Source organism: Sorex araneus, chromosome 6 (assembly GCF_027595985.1).
Source record: "Sorex araneus isolate mSorAra2 chromosome 6, mSorAra2.pri, whole genome shotgun sequence".
NCBI lineage: Eukaryota > Metazoa > Chordata > Mammalia > Eulipotyphla > Soricidae > Sorex > Sorex araneus.
In genome coordinates this window covers 86,330,211-86,346,620 of record NC_073307.1, presented here as the reverse complement: position 1 = coordinate 86,346,620, position 16,410 = coordinate 86,330,211, and the positions used below count along the sequence as shown (strand labels likewise).

General features: G+C 54.9%; 1 protein-coding gene across 1 annotated transcript in view; it reads right to left on the bottom strand.

The window, feature by feature from the left end:
* Positions 1 to 293: 293 nt before the first annotated feature.
* The window catches only part of NDUFA9 (NADH:ubiquinone oxidoreductase subunit A9), a 28,998-nt gene continuing 12,881 nt past the window's right edge, over positions 294 to 16,410 (bottom strand). Inside the window, exons 6-11 of the mRNA XM_004610445.2 lie at positions 11,537 to 11,639; positions 9,853 to 9,920; positions 8,592 to 8,668; positions 4,060 to 4,155; positions 3,021 to 3,087; positions 294 to 630 (exon numbers count right to left, since the gene is read on the bottom strand). Coding sequence (XP_004610502.2) covers positions 460 to 630; positions 3,021 to 3,087; positions 4,060 to 4,155; positions 8,592 to 8,668; positions 9,853 to 9,920; positions 11,537 to 11,639 — 582 coding nt within the window. The 3' untranslated portion in view covers positions 294 to 459. The remainder of the gene's footprint in view (positions 631 to 3,020; positions 3,088 to 4,059; positions 4,156 to 8,591; positions 8,669 to 9,852; positions 9,921 to 11,536; positions 11,640 to 16,410) is intronic.

Below are 16,410 nucleotides of genomic sequence, written 5' to 3'. Positions count from 1 at the left end.
AAACTGGCAATCTTCTGAGAGTTTCCTGCCCCCATGGGACAGCCTTGCAAGCTCCCCATGGTGTATTCATATGCAAAATCCAGTAACAAGCTGGATCCCATTCCCCTGACCCTGAAGAGCCCCCAGTGCAACATCGTTAGGAGGGCCGAGTCGAGATGGACTTCTAAGATCTCAGGGAAAGGACAAAATGAGATGTTACTGAGCCTGCCCGAGAAATCGGTGATTAACGGGATACTGTGATCGTGATCGTGATCTAAAATGTATGTATATGCATAAAAGAAACGAGGCTCAAATTCCAAGTGGTTGATTTCTCGTTTATACATTCAGAAAGAAGAAAAAAGGAAAACGAAGCCTGCTGCAGAATTTCCTCCCCCGTGTTTTTACAGCAGGACGTCACCCCCGCGACAGGCCTGGCGCTCTGGGCAGGGGGCTGGCTGCTGGCCGGGCCGCCCAGGGGCACTAGTAGTTGACGGTCTTGGCGGGCTTCACCTCCTCGATCTCGGAAGACAGCCAGCGGTAGGTGCGGTGCCGCCGCAGCACCTCGATGGCCTTGAGCTCCAGGGGCGTCGGCTGGACGCCCAGGTCCTCCAGCCCGGGCAGGTGCGGCAGCGCCACGTCCGTGATGTGGATCTGCGGACAGACAGACACACGCCGCGGGGAGCCGTGAGCACCGGCCCCGAGACGCCCCAGGCCGCCTCGCGCGCGGATTTCCCAGACCCAGGGCGACGCTTCTGACCCCTGCAAGAGGTCGCGGGCAACGGGCCGAAGGGGAGACACGGCGAAGTGCCCAGTGCCCAGTCCCGGCTCAGAGGCTGCCGGCGCGACCCCGAGCACAGGACACGGGCTCTGACGGCCAGAGCGAGGTCTGAGGCAGGAAGGGGCCGGAAAGGAACAGGCTGGCGCGAGCCGCTCCCTGGAGGTGTGCAGGGAGGAAAGAGTTAAGAGCCAGCCCAGGCCCCTGAGCACAGACATTCTTCAGCCCGGGTTCGGGGAAGGGCCGGCATCTGTCGCTCCCATACTCAGAGGGGCTCCTTCACCCAGTGCTCTGGCCTGGCTGAGCCTGGCTGGCCTCTGCTCCCGAGACCTGCGGGGCACACGCAGCTTCCACGCAGGGTGGCAGGAGCCCGGTGCTTCTCCGAGGGCACGGGGCTCCCTGCAGGCCCGGGAGACTCCCAAGGGCCCGCTGGGTAAACGCATAAACAGGAGGGTGGGGGCGACTGCGCGAGACTGGGGCTGACTGGCAGGGTGGGGGCGGGGAGGGAGGAGGGCAGGGCAGGTGCAGGAAGGAAATAAGGTCAGATGCGGCCCAAGGTCGGGAACATGGTTGAGAAGCCAGTGAGGAGGCTTTCAAAGACACAGGACGACCCAAAAGCTCGAGAGGGAGGATCAGGGGGGCTGAGCCCGCCTCTCTGGGTGCACTGGGGCCTGGGGCTGGGTGGGGCTTGGGTGGGGGAATCCAGCGAGAAGGACTGGAAGCTCCTCCCCACCCAAGACAACCAAGTTTGTTTTTTTTTTCTTTTTGGCTTTTTGGTCCACACCCAGAGATGCCCTGGGGTTACTCCTGACTCTGGACTCAGGAATCACTCTTGGTGGTACTTAGGGGACCATGTGGGATGCTGGGGATCGAACCCAGGACGGCTGTGTGCAAGGCAAATGCCCTCCTCACTGTGCCATCGCTCCGGCCCCTATCTGTGTCTCTGACCTGGGGGCTGTGGGGCAGTGCGCAGACCCCACCCCAGCCCACACCCCACTCAGCTCTTGTGTCAACAGTGTCTTAGCCATGTGGGTGTGGAGGCTCATTAGCGGGAGAGACAGTGGCGTGTCGTTAAAGGGAGAGACGGTGGCGTGTCATTAGCGGGAGAGACAGTAGCATGTCGTTAGTGGGAGAGATAGTGGCGTGTGTTAGTGGGAGAGACAGTGGCATGTTGTTAGCGGGAGAGACAGTGGCTTGTCGTTAGCAGGACAGTGGCGTGCCGTTAGCGGGAGAGACAGTGGCGTGTCATTAGTGAGAGAGACAGTGGCATGTTGTTAGCGGGAGAGACAGTGGTGTGTCGTTAGCGGGAGACAGTGGCGTGTCGTTAGTGGGAGAGACAGTGGCGTGTCATTAGCGGGAGAGACAGTGGCGTGTCATTAAAGGGAGAGACAGTGGCGTGTCCTTAGCGGGAGAGACAGTGGCGTGTCATTAGTGAGAGAGATAGTGGCGTGTGTTAGCAGGAGAGACAGTGGCGTGTTGTTAGCGGGAGAGACAGTGGTGTGTCGTTAGCGGGAGACAGTGGCGTGTCGTTAGTGGGAGAGACAGTGGCGTGTCATTAAAGGGAGAGACAGTGGCGTGTCATTAAAGGGAGAGACAGTGGCGTGTCATTAAAGGGAGAGACAGTGGCGTGTCATTAAAGGGAGAGACAGTGGCGTGTCCTTAGCGGGAGAGACAGTGGCGTGTCATTAAAGGGAGAGACAGTGGCGTGTCCTTAGCGGGAGACAGTGGCGTGTCATTAGCGGGAGAGACAGTGGCGTGTCATTAAAGGGAGAGACAGTGGCGTGTCCTTAGCGGGAGAGACAGTGGCGTGTCCTTAGCGGGAGAGACAGTGGCGTGTCGTTAGCGGGAGAGACAAGGCGAGCCGGAGCGACGGCTCTCCTGCCATCTTTCCGGAACGGTCAAGAGCCTTCTGGGAGCCGGTCTTGGCTTCCCGGACTCCGCCCAGCCATCCTGCCTGTCCCTCGGGGCTCATTTCTCATCTTCTGGTCTAGCTTTTAGGGAGGGCTAGCGGCTTCCTGTGATGAGAGGTAAGTAAGTCTTGAGAGGCAGAGTGCTGTTTGTTTCTCTCCTTCCTAGAAACTCTTCTCCACACAACAGACAAGGGATCAATGAGGCAGGTTAACAGAGGGAGCGGGCGAGGCTCTGGGGGGAGGGCGAGAGCTCTGGAGCTGAAACACTGGGAAGGGCAGGAGAGGCGACAGGAGGTGAACTGAGAAACGAGAAAGGCTGGGGGCCTGGAGGTGCCCCGGGTCCCACGCTCACTCACCCGGTCCACTTTATCCCGCGTCGTCCAGGGCTCAAACGGGCTCATTTCGAAGAGCTGCCCCACCAGTCTGGGGGAGGGAAGGGACACGGCACGTGGGTAAGTGTCTGTCCACCGGAACCTCACGCCCACAGGAGCACCTGGCCCCGAGGCTGGGTGAGGGGCTCTGCACAGGAGACCAGGAACACCGCACGGGCAAGACCTTCTCCAAAACAACCCACGCAGGGCGGCTGCCCCGTAGGCGACTGACCTGGGTTCGATCCCTAGTGCCCCGTATGGGCCCCTGAGCCCACCAGGAGTCAGCCCTGAGCACCGCCAGGTGTGGTCCCAAAACAAACCAAAAAAAAAAGAAACCAAAAAAAGCAGGGGCTGGAGCGATAGCACAGCGGAGAGGGTGTTTGCCTTGCATGCGGCTGATCTGGGTTCGATTCCCAGCATCCCATAGGGTCCTCTGAACACCTGAGCACCGCGAGGGGTAATTTCTGAGTGCAGAGCCAGAAGTGACCCCTGTGCATCGCTGGGTGTGACCCAACAAACAAACAAACATACAAAAAAAACCCCAAAAGAAAAAAAGCTCAGTTATTTTCAAGGGGAGAGTTTCATATGTGTGTGTGTGTGTGTGTGTGTGCGTGCGCGTGCGCACGCGCGCTGGTGGGGGCGGGAGAGTTAGGCCACACCCAGCAGCACTCAGCAGCTCCACCCAACCCTGGCTCAGTGCTCAAGAGTGACCCCTGGCAGTGCTCAGGGCTCCCTCTGCAGTGCTCGGGACCAACCCAGGGTGGATCACGTGCACGGCCGCTGCCTCAAGCCCCGCGCGTCTCTCCAGACCACAGCTCGGGAGTCGGGAGATCTGCAGACTCAGTTTCCAACTCAGGCTGTTCTCCCCCCACCCACCCCTACGATTCCTCCTTTCCGAGACCTCTTGGGCTCCGGCCCCCATTAGCATCAAGACACCGGAGAGTGGGGGGAGGTCCCCCCCACCCCCGCCCCCGCCGGAGACCAGGAGGGGCGACCGTGACGAGAAGGCGCAAGGCTGACTCACTGATAGGCGAAATGCGGCAGCGGGTAGGGGAGGAAGGGCCTGTGGGCCATGGCGAAGATGTACTGCACCAGGTCGAACAGGAGGTACCGGTTGGGCCTGCAGGACACAGAATTCAGATGGCGTCACATGCTTGCTCTGCATACATTTTTCTCCACCCAGCGATACACAGGGGTTACTCCTGGCTCTGCACTCAGGAATCACTCCTGGCGGTGCTCCGGGACCCTATGGGATGCTGGGAATTGAACCCGGGTCGGTCGAGTGCAAGGCAAACGTCCTCCCCGCTGTGCTGTTGCTCCAGCCCCATTTTCTTTCTTACTTGAACAAAACAGCTGTCTGGCTCAGTGAAAGACAACAGGTGTGCACTGCAACCCATTCCGTATTAGCACCAAGGGGACAAAAGTCACGTTAGCCCCATCAGAGGCCACTGGGTTGACAGACTGAACACACTGCCTCCTTATCCCCCGACAGGGAGACCTTTTCGTCTTCCTAAAATATAAGATTACAGTCGACCCCATTCCGTCTTTTTTCACTTAGTACTGAATCACGGTTTTCTTTCTCTGCCATCCAATACTCTGGTGTGGGCCAGAGGTCAAAGCACTTGCCTTTCACCCCATTGGCCCTGGTTAGAACCACAGCCCCCTCTGCACCCCTCACCCCACCCGCAGCGCATATGGTCTCCTTGGAACCATCAGCCATCACCCCTGAGCAGAGCCAGGAAGAGCTTTGGACGCTGGGTGTGGCCCCCAAGGCAAAAATTTAAAAAAAAAAATTCTTTTTAAATTGTAATACTGTTTAGTGGTTACACATGTAGCACTGCACCAAGACTTAACTACCTCACCCACTGCCAGTGTGGGAAGGGCTAAACTAAAATGTTTCCTTTATGAATGTTTCCATAAATATTCTTGTAGTAGCAAATGTTTATGCTTATCTATAATTATGTATTCATAATGCAGTCTACAGATACGCTGGCTCAAGGTGTATTTTGAGGATTCAAGGCTTTTACTGAATGTTCCCACACTGCCCCCACCGAAGGTTAGACCAATCTACATAAAACTGTCAGCAGCCCCTCCTCAAACACTACTTTTATCATTAAAATGCGCAAGATTTTGCCCATGGGGTAAAAAGGTCCTTCCATGTTTTAATCACCTTACCTTGATACTATGGATTTATTTTTTCTTTGTATGATATATTTCTGTTTACACCTTTTCTCTGGAGTCTCTATTTGGAAGACGGCACTCTGGGTAGCACTTGCCTTGCATGCTGCTGACCCTGGTTTAATCCCTGGCACTGCAGGGGTCCTGCAGCACCGCCAGGGGTCACTCTTGAGCACAGAGCCCCTGACCAGGTAAAGACTTGGTCCCAAAGGGGCCTGAGCACTACAACAGCGTGCAAGGGTGTTTGCCTTGCACGTGGCTGACCTAGGTTCAATCCCCGGCATCCCCTATGGTCCCCCGAGCACCACCAGGAGTAATTCCTGAGTGCAGAGCCAGGAGTAACCCCTGAGCATTGCTGGGTGTAACCCAGAAAGAAAAAAAAAAATCAACAAAAAAACCCAAAAAACACTTAGTTCCAAGACTTCTTTAAATTATAAAGTGGAAACATCTGTTATAGTTTGTATTTTATTTTTTAATGTTTAAGACTTTTGTGGCATAAAAACAAGTTTAAGCATCCAATCTCATCAAATTCATTAAAGTGACTATTCTTTACTTTGATGGTTTGGTTTTATATCAAAAAAATCCCCCTACCGTCCTTCGTGACATAAATTTCTATGTATCATGTCTGATGCTGTGAAGTTGCCTTTTAAGCACGAAGAAAGTTTCTTCTGCACAGTTGATGTACTAACATATGTTGAAGCCATCATGCTATTTACTGAATACCTACATTCTAAAACGTTCCTCATCACATATTTCAATGCATCTGAAACTGTCTCTGGACTTTCCATCCTACTCTAGTGATCTGAATCTTTTATACCGGAGAAAGCAACATTTCACAATTACTACTACTTAAACTTCATTTAGATAACTCTTCCCCATTTCCCTAATCCGTAATGCCTCAGAAAGCCTATGAGAGCCAAGAACTAAATGAAGATAACTCAGTAAGAACCTCATCTTTTTTTTTTTGCTTTTTGGGTCACACCCAGCGATGCTCAGGGGTTATTCCTGGCTTTGCACTCAGGAATTATTCCTGGCGGTGCTTGGGGGACCATATGGGATGCCGGGGATCGAACCCAGGTCGGCCGTGTGCAAGACAAACGCCCTACCCGCTGTGCTATCGGTCCGGCCCCAGAACCTCATCTTTTTAACATTCACACCAAAATTTTGAAAAAAAGAAAGAAAAAAAAAAAGTCACCTAGGAAGAACAGCAGACCTGGTCTTCGAACCGTCCTCCTCCCTAAGCCGAGAGGATTTGTACGGCTCCCTGCAGGAATATCTGCTTTATGCCAAAGAACAATCTGCCACCTCTAGCTTGATTGCTCTTTGATTGCTCTTTTTTTTCTTGGGGGGGGTTTGGGTCACACCCAATGATTCTCAGAGCTTACTCCTGGCAGTGCTTGGGGAACCCTATGGGATGCCAGGGACTGAACCCAGGTCGGCCGCGTGCAAGGCAAACGGCCTCCCCGCTGTGCTATCGCTCCGGTCCCCTGTGGTTGTTTTAAAACACTTGTGCCTACCCACCAGGTGAAAGCAAAGCAGACGGAGATACTCCTGCCCCAGAGTTACTCGGAAGCCGGCCTCAGCATCACAGCTGGGCACTGGAGGTATCATTTTGCAGACATCAAACCTTGACTCGACTCTACGCTCCGGCTCCACGGTACAGAAAAGCCCCCCGAGTGCCCCCCACGGAGCTGCTTTCTCGGTGTCTGGACGCCCGGCAGCATCTCTGTGCAACATTTAAACATTTCAAATGCAGGTGATTTACTGCCGGCTCACCCCACTGAGACATGCCCGGAGCACCTGCAGCCTTGCACCCTCGCCGGCAATTCCTGCATCTCCCCCTGAGGACATGGCCCCCGGCCCTCTGGGAAGCGCCATCTCCCAGGTGCAGGCCTGAGTGCCGTGCTCTCACTATGGATGCTCTGCTTCTCTCTGGCGCCTTCCTGCGCCTGGCTGTGACTTTCTGCCTTCGCCTCGCTCAGCCGCATCATGCCAAGTGCCTGCCCGGTGAGAGGCCCTTCACAGTGCTCCCTGGGTGGATGGCCTTGCAGCCACCGGCCGCCCCTCCCCATGGCTCTTCCGTCGTTTCCCAGGGGCGTTTCCTACCTTCTTCCCCCTCACAGGTGCTCATCTGGAACTGGAGCGATAGCACAGCAGGCAAAGAGTTTGCCTTGCGCCCGGCCAAGCAGGGTTCGATCCCCGGCATCCCACAGGGTCCCCAGAGCCCTGCCAGGAGTAACCCCTGAGCACCGCCAGGAGCGACCCAGAGGCAAACACAAAACACAAGCCAATCAAATGTGCTGATCTCAGGTCCTGCCTTTTTTTTTTAAATCATCTTCCGGTGTCCTTTGCTTTTGTGTGTTTTTGGGGGCGGGGTGGGGATGTGTTAGGGGGGCCACCCTGGTAATGCTCAGGGCTCACTCCTGGCTCTGCCCTCGGGGATCACTCGCGGTGGGACACCAAATGGGGTGCTGGGGATCGAAAGCTAGGTCGGCTGTGTGCAGGGCGAGCACCTAAGCTGCTGTACCATCTCTCAGCACCCAAGCACAGAAGCTTTCCATTCTAATGACAATCATTTTAACATTTTTTTTTTGGGGGGGAGGCGTTGTTTTAGAGATAAGGGTTTTATGTCTGGTCTTAAGTTCTGCCTAAACCAAGGTCCAGATAAAGGCTTCCTTTGGGGGGGAGGGGTGGTCAGGCAACACCTAGTGATGCTCAGGGATCACTCTGGCAGTCTCGGCAGCGTAAGGGGTGCTGGGTACAGAGCTGGGGTCAGCAGCGGGGCCTCCTGTGCTCATGAGAGTGTCCGTGCCTCCTGCCTTCCGTCCGTCCTCCCATCCATCCTTCTGTCCATCTATCCTTCCTTCTGTACATCCATCCTTCCTTCCGTCCATCCGTCCATCCTTCCCGCCATCCTTCCCATCCTCCTTCCAGTCTTCTGTTCGTCCTTCCTTCTGTCTGTCCTTCCTTCCGTCTTCCCGCCTGCCCTGCCTCCCTCCTTTGCTTCCTTCCCCGATTTCTCCCTTCCTGGACACACCCAGCCTTGCGCCTCCAGTTCCCTGGCGTGTGCCTTTGTGTGGGCCCAGTTTGCGGGTCGGGCCGGGGGAGGCACCAGTCCAGGCCGCTTGCCCACCGGCAAACATTCCCGGGATCCTGCGAATTCTGACTTAGGAGCATTAGGAGAATCGGACAACAGTGACCAGCGGAAAGCTCTGGGAGCCACACTAGCCTCAGGGCTGCAGGGACACGTTGGTCGGAGGAAGCCAGAGGAAAGAATGAATGGACGGACTGAATGCAGTGGGGGACGGACAGGATGCTCACAACTTGTTCCCGTTTTACCGACCGGTACCGTTTCACAGCTGAGCCCCGGCCACGTACCCAACGAAGGCGTAGGTCTTCCCTCGGGCATCTGGCTCCTTAATGGCATTAACGATTCCTTTGGAAACGTCAACAACCTGGAAGACACCGTAAAACACCTTTAATTACGGAGAGGGTCGGGAAGAGGAGGGGAGCGAAGGCAGGAGGGAGGGAAAGGGGGGGCGACGAGAAGGGGAGGAAAGGAGGCTCCATCGGGCGCAAGAAAAACCACAACATGAGAACAGGAGCACTCCTCGCTCTCGGCACCTGCTGAAGCCACCTCCGCCCTGGAGGGCTGCTGTCGGTGTTTCCTCCGGTCAGGACGTGTGTCCCCGGAGATGGCCGGGAAGGTCTATCTGCTTTGCCCGCCATCTGCCCGCCCTCATCGCTCCCCACCCCACCCAACGCTGCACTTCTTGGTCCGGAACCTCTGGGAATTGCTCTCATAGTCCAGCGCTTGGGATTTCAAAAGTAATCCTTTCACTCGGCTTCACAGAACCAAGAGCTTTCAAAGGGGGGGTGGAGGGGTGGGGGAAACTTGGCAAAAGACTAGAGAGATTTAGTTGCCAGGTTTAAGGGTAGGGAGGATCGCTACTGCCACCTGGTGGCAAATCAGGGATACTCCGCTATTCCACAACTGTCCCCGGGCCAGAATGACACAAAAACCGAGGTTCAACTTAACAGGGAATGGACCATCTGCACATAACTGTCCCCTAACCACTTTCCTTTCTAACGGGTCACCTTAGGTGTTATTTCCTCTAGGTGGCCTTCCCTGATCTGCTTTCTGGGAACGCAACGGCAGATAATCCTCTCCCTTATCACAGTACATTTGACATATGCCGACCCGCCTCAGAGACTGACTTGAGAACAACGCCGTGTCAGCCTGGGCCGGCATCTGCTCATGCAGTAGCTCATGTTAGCACAGTAAAAGATCAACACATTCTTCTTTTTAAAAAAAATTTTTTTTTAGGATCACACCCAGTGATGCTCTGGGGTTACTCCTGGCTCTGCACTCAGGAGTTACTCCTGGCGGTGCTCAGGGGACCCTATGGGATGCCGGGATTCGAACCCGGGTTGGCCGCGTGCAAGGCAAACGCCCTCCCCGCTGTGCTATCGCTCCAGCCCCTCAACACAATCTTCTTGAGCGGACGAGAAGGCAGCTATCTCTTAGGTAAACCGAGACAACCAGTAGAAGCCGGTGATGAAGGACGTGAGCGTGAACCCGGGAACACAGACCGTCTGAACCTGAGTCCAGCTATGCCCCTTCGCCTAGGACACTTACGTAGACCGGCTGTTTCACCGTCTTCATGCCCAGGGAGACCAGGGGCACACCCCCAAACCAGCGGATGTCTGGCAGGAGAAAGAGAGCCGGGTTTAGGTGGAAGCACTATGAGACCCCGTCCACATCAATCCCCAGTGGTGTCAGTTAGCAACGGTCGTTTGGCATAATGGAAAAAAATGAAATGAACATAGCTGGTCCTGCCAAAGCCAGTGATGAGCTAAGGAGGGCTCACTTGTTATAGATACTTCAGATAACAAGCACGGGGAGTGGAAAGCTGCACATACATGGAGACACAGGGAGCACAGAAAAGGCGCCAAATGTCCTTTGCTTCAGTGCTCATCCATAGTGCTCACCGAGGGGCCCTTCCCACAGCCGCACCCACTTGAAGAAACAAAGGAAGCAACAGGTAATCAACACACAGCCTGGCAAGTGAGAGGGAGAAAAAGGTGCTGATAAAAATGGGACTGTGGACTGCAATGAATGCAGTGCCACATGGGGTGCCGGGGATTGAACCCAGGTCATCTGTGTGCAAGAGCCTTACCCGCTGTATAACCTCTCCAGTCCCTGTATCCAGAAGCTATACAGGAGGACAATTTTCAGTTCACTCAAAGAATTTTCAATTCATCATTCAATGATCAAATACTGTAATGCAATGTTCAGGACAACAACAATATATTTGAAAATTTTCATTTAAAACATGCTCCCAGGGCTGGAGCGATGGCACAGCGGGTAGGTCATTTGTCTTGCATGCGGCTGACCCGGGTTCGATCCCCAGCATTCCATAAGGTCCCCTGAGCACCTCCAGGAGTGACTCCTAAGTGCAGAGCCAGGAGGAACCCCTGAGCATCACCGGGTGTGATCCCAAAAGCAAAATAAATAAATAAATAAAACATGGATCCTAGGACTTTAGTCTTAGATTTAAAGTCTGTGGATTCACGGACTTTAATTAAAAATAATGTTTTGGGCCAGAGATAGTACAGCTGGTAGGGCGCCCTGCCTTGCACACAGCTGACCTGGGTTCAATCCCCAGCACCCCACATGTTCCCCCAAGTCTCCCAGGAGTGATTCCTGACTCCAGAGCCAAGGGTAGCCCCTGAGCACCACCAGGTGTGCCCCCAAAACAAAACAAAAATAATAATAATAATGTCTCAATACTGCCAGCTCAATTGGAACCACTGTTGCACATTAATGCAAGATGTTAATGACAGACAAAACAGCTGCAGGAAGAGAACAAGAGATAAAGGAATAGGCAGAAATGGTGTTTTCTGTTCAGTTTTCTCTGTAAACCTAAAATTGCTCTAATACATAAAGCCTATTAATTAAAGTGCAAAAGTTGCAGGTAAATAAGTCAATAATATTTTAAAAACTGCAATATAAGATGCATAGTCTTAATACAGAATCAGCTTAAATAAATAAGAAAAACATCTCAGAAAAAAAAAAGCGGGGTGGGTTAGAAAGACAGGACAGGATTCGGGTGCTTGCCCTGCATGTGAATTATTTGGTTTGATGCTCAGTACGACATGGTGCCCTGAGCCCTGCCAGGAGCACAGAACCAAGAAAAATTCATGTGTACAGCCTGGTGTGGCCACAAAAAAAAAACACCTTTATTCAACAAGTAAAATAAAGTAAGGGAGGAAAGTAAAAATAAAACTGAGTGAGAGAAAAGAACAGAACAATGACATACTTGCAAAATAATTGAGAAATCTATCCTCTCTTCCAAACAAGTCCGACGGCTTTATGATGGTCACTTCCGGAAATGCTTTTTTCACTTCTTTCTCTCCCACGGCCTAAACAAACAAACGAGCAAGCACCGTTTTGAGAGGAGCAAGCAGCATTGGCGTTCCCTTCACGCCCTGGCCATGTCTGGTATTCCAAAGGTGCTACATCCCTCCAGACCACGGTAGCGATGCCATCCCCAGAGCCAGGGGCACGCGGGGGTGCGGGGCCGTGCCTGAGTGTCAGAACCACGCACGTAAGCGTTACCGTCGCCGTGTTACCTAACCTGCAATAAAAATAAGCCAGTGACAGAATCACTGACTAAACCGCCCTGTCCCTTCTGGGCCGGGCTGCTTCTTCCCATACGTAATTCTAGGCAACGTGACACAGAGCTAAGGAGAAAATACGGGGCAGAACCTTCCAGGCCTTCACTCTGCCTTCCCGTCAAGGTTCTCTGTCTGGTTCACACCCACTGTTTGAGCCCTGCAGGGAGGGGACAACGGGGTGGAAATGGCTCCAGGCTGGGACGGTGACAGCAGGACGAAGTTCCCCGGTGCTGGGGCCGGGAGTCACGCCTGTCCCTACACCTCACCTGTCACTCTCCACTCTCCTCCAAGGCCGGGCCTCGTGCCCAGGGAGGGGCATCTGAGCGCCCAGCTCCGTTGCTGTCCCCGGGTCAACTCCCTCCCGGCACAGGAGCGGGCGGGGGGCTTCAGTGGGTCCAGCTGGACACGGACCTCCGGGGCCTCTCGCCTCCGCCGCCACCCAGAGGGCCTGTTCTCCAACCCTCAGCAGAAAGACTTGTCCCCGTGTCCATCTCCTAGACGCCCGGGCTGCCATTTCTCCGTCTGTCTGCTCCTGAGTTTCCACAAGCCCTCAGGAACTCCGGAAACTCATTCTGCCTCCCTGGCAACACTCCAACCTCTCGCCACAGTCAGCACTTCCTCTCCCTCTCCCTCTTTCTTTGGGGGGGGGCTTTTGGGTCACACCCAGTGATGGTCAGGGGCTCAGGGCTTCCTCCTGGCTCTGCACTCAGGAACTACCACTGGCCCTCCTCGGGGTACCCTATGAATGGGATGCCGGGGATCGAAGCAGGATCGAACCCAGGTCTGCCACATGCAAGGCAGACGCCCTACCTGCTGTACTATTACCCTGGCCCCTGTCAACCACGCTCATACTCGCCCCGTAAACCGCTGGTTCCTTTGGCCTTAATTCCACCCACTAGAAAAAAAATAATAATCCCAATCCTGGAAGGAGCCAGGGAGCCTGTCTCTGCACTCCGGCTGCCTGCGGAGCTGGGGGAAATGCACCTGTACAAGGTCATCAATCCACACGGAACCGGACACTCGGACACTGTCCCCCCCAAAATTGTGCTTTGTTTTCATGAGTTTACATCTGCATGAGGCACGGTCAACACTGGCTCTTCTCTTCAAATTTCTCCCTCTTTTCCTCTTCTTGCCCGCAACTGCCTTCTCCACCAGCCTCCTCCAAGGGACATTTCCAGGGGCAGAGACGAACTGCCTGGCGTTCCCACGACTCGCCTACCAAGCCGGAACCTGGATGCAACCGCACTTCCTCCTCCTCCTCCTCGGAACTGGGGAACAGGCCCCCCCTTTATTTCTTGCTTTTTGGGTCACACCCGGGGATGCTCAGGGGTGACTCCTGGCTCTGCACTCAGGAATCACTCCTGGCGGTGCTCGGGGGACCATATGGGATGCTGGGAATCGAACCCGAGTCGACCACGTGCCAAGCAAACACCCTCCCCGCTGTGCTATGGCTCCAGCCCCGGAACAGGTCCCTTCTGAACTCAGCAGTGCTCGCCGACTCCGGCTTGCTCGGGGACCTGCCCCGGTCTCTCCCTCCCGCAGCTTCAGTGCCACCGTCCTCAACAGCACCTTCTCCCCAGGGAAAACCAGCTTCGGGCTCCCCGGGCCCCTCTACTCTCCCGGTCCTGCGATCCCCTTCCCGAAGCCAGTGCAAGAAGCGCCGCCCACCCGCCCTCACGTCCCACCCTGGCCGGACATTAGGCAGAGCCCAACTCTCCTCGGTAAGGTCCCAGACGACACCCGTGCCAACCGCCCTCACCCCGCGTGGCTCCCCAAAGGCCAAGGAGCTACTCGCCTGGCACGTGCTCTGCCTCTGGCTTCCAGAACCTTCAGCAATCTGGGTCTCCCACCTTCTCAGAGCCTTTGCCCTGCAGACCTCGCCTCCCCGGCACTGCCCCAGGCCCCGTCCAGCTCTCTCGGTCACCTCTTTCCCTCAGGGCCACCCTTCCCTGTCTCAGTGCTGCCGCCATGTCCATTTCCTGCCCCGACCATCCTCCCGAGGCCCAGGACCAGCTGCCCCGCCCACTGCTGTGCAGGCCCTGGGCACCTCCAATGCAGCCTGAGCCGCCGAGTGGACGGGCCTCTTGCGCGTGTGCAGAGAGCATTTCACTGGCCACTGCACACTGGAACTCCGAGGGCGCGTCCACAGGGAGGAATGTCCAAGTGCTCTGCCCTGTGAGTGGGCCGATTGCTCGGCTGCTTCTTGGGCGTGGAGATTGCTTAAAGCTCGCCAAGACTGGGGCCAGAGCGAAAGCACAGCGGGGAGGGCGTTTGCCTTGCATGCAGCTGACCCGGGTTCGATCCCCGGCATCCCATAGGGTCCCCCAAGCAACGCCAGGAGCAATTCCTGAGTGCAGAGCCAGGAGTAACCCCTGAGCATCGCCGGGTGTGACCCAAAAATAAAAAAAAAAAAAAAACCTTGCTGAGACGAAGCACAGCTGGCCGGAGCCCAGCCCTTCCCATGGGCCTCTCATCCCACCCGGCAGGGCCAGCCCCAGCCCAGGGTCCAGGCCGGAGGGCCGGGCATCGCCTCTCCCCCGCCACCCTCCCCCCACTGCCTGCGATCATCATGAGTACAGGAGACTGGATGATGTTGGGCAGAGACGGGCCAGGGCTACCTCTCTCTCTCTCTCTCTCTCTCTCTCTCTCTCTCTCTCTCTCTCTCTCTCTCTCTCTGACACACTGTCAGGCGCTGCCAACAGGAACACTGCTCTGAAGAACAAAGCTGACGCCCAGAGGAGCCTGGGCACCAACGGAGTTCAGCCCGGCCAGGGCTGGAAACTTCTGTTCCTTTGGGCATTAAAATTCCCTTTGAGGTGTGTCTGATGACCTTTCAGGGTCCGTACTGCAAACCGTAAGGCCCAAAAGGGGAGGGAGAGAGAGAGAGAGAGAGAGAGAGAGAGAACAAGTATGAGTGAGTGTGTGTGTGTATGCAAGAAAGAGAGAGAAGGAGAGAGAGAGAGAGAGAGAGAGAGAGAATAAGTATCAGTGAGTGTGTGTGTATGCAAGAGAGAGAAGGAGAGAGAGAGAGAGAGAGAGAGAACAAGTATCAGTGAGTGTGTGTGTATGCAAGAAAGAGAAGGAGAGAGAGAGAGAGAGAATAAGTATCAGTGACTGTGTGTGTATGCAAGAAAGAGAGAGAAGGGGAGAGAGAGAGAGAGAGAGAGAGAGAAGTGCCTGGCATAGAGGAGAGAGGGAGAAACAGAAGTGCCTGCCATAGAGAAAGGAGAGAGAGAAAAAGAGAGAGAGAGAAAGAGAGAGAGGGGGAGAGAGAGAGAGGGAGAGAGAGGGAGAGAAAGAGAGAGGGAGAGAGAAAGAGAAAGAGAGAGGGAGAGAGAGAGGGAGGGAGAGGGAGAGAGAGAAAGAGGGAGAGAGGGAGGGAGAGAGAGACAGAGAGAGGGAGACAGGGAGAGAGGGAGAGAGAGAGGGGGGAGAGGGAGAGAGAGGGAGAAGGAGAGGGAGAGAGAGGGAGAGAGAGAGAGACGGAGAGAGAGAGACAGAGGGAGAGAGAGAGAGAGGTGTCTGCCATAGAGGCGGGAGGGGCTGGGGCAGGGAAGTGGGGACACTGGTGGGAAATGTGCACTGGTGACGGAACGGGAGTTGGAACGTTATATGACTGAAATCCACTCATGAAAAACTTCACAGATGTGTATCTCACTGTGATTCAATAAAAAAAATTTTTTTTCTAATTTCCTTTTGTATTCAAGCCAGTCAACAATGAATATTCTTCTGCTCCCCGTTTAGGGCTCCAACGGACGGACAGCCTGTCCCCCGTGCTAAGCCCCACGACACAGCCGGCTGCTGTGCAGCAACTGGTGGCTCTGGAATTCTCTCCCTCGACTGGAAACCAGACGTGTGCCAAGACTGAGTCCGGCTTATCCGCTACTATCTGCGCAGCACCCGATACAATACAGAACACACAGCACATCCTCAGCCAAGGACGCGCTCAGGAAGACAGGGGGGCTGAGGCCAAAAGCTGGAGCTCGTCCAAGGGACTCAAGTTCCTTTCCAGTCGACAAGGTTGCGGTGGCAGAACCAGACACGAAGTCTGCCGCTGTGCTGAGTGCTGGGTAAGAAGGAACCAGGAGGCCTGCCCCACAGCCTGGAAACTGGCCTCACAGGCTGGGGGAAAAGGCAGCTGAGACAGAGAAGGGAACACCAAGGAGAGGATGTTGGGAGGATCCATTCGGGTTGGAAGATGCGAGCTGAAAGTAGACTATAGACCGAACATGAAGGCCACTCAATACCCTTATTGTAAACTACAACACCCAAAGGGAGAGAGAACAAAAGGGAATGCCCTGCCGCAGAGGCAGGGTGAGGTGGGGGGATGGGGTGGGGGTGGGGAGAGGGATACTGGGATCATTGGTGGAGGAGAGTGGGCACTGGTGGAGGGATGTAAACCAAATGCAAACATAAAAGCTCACAAGTTTGTAACTGTACCTCACGGTGATTCACTAATAAAAATTAGAAAAAAAAAAAGAAGGTCATTTCAGGTCACGGGCAATTACAGGCGGCT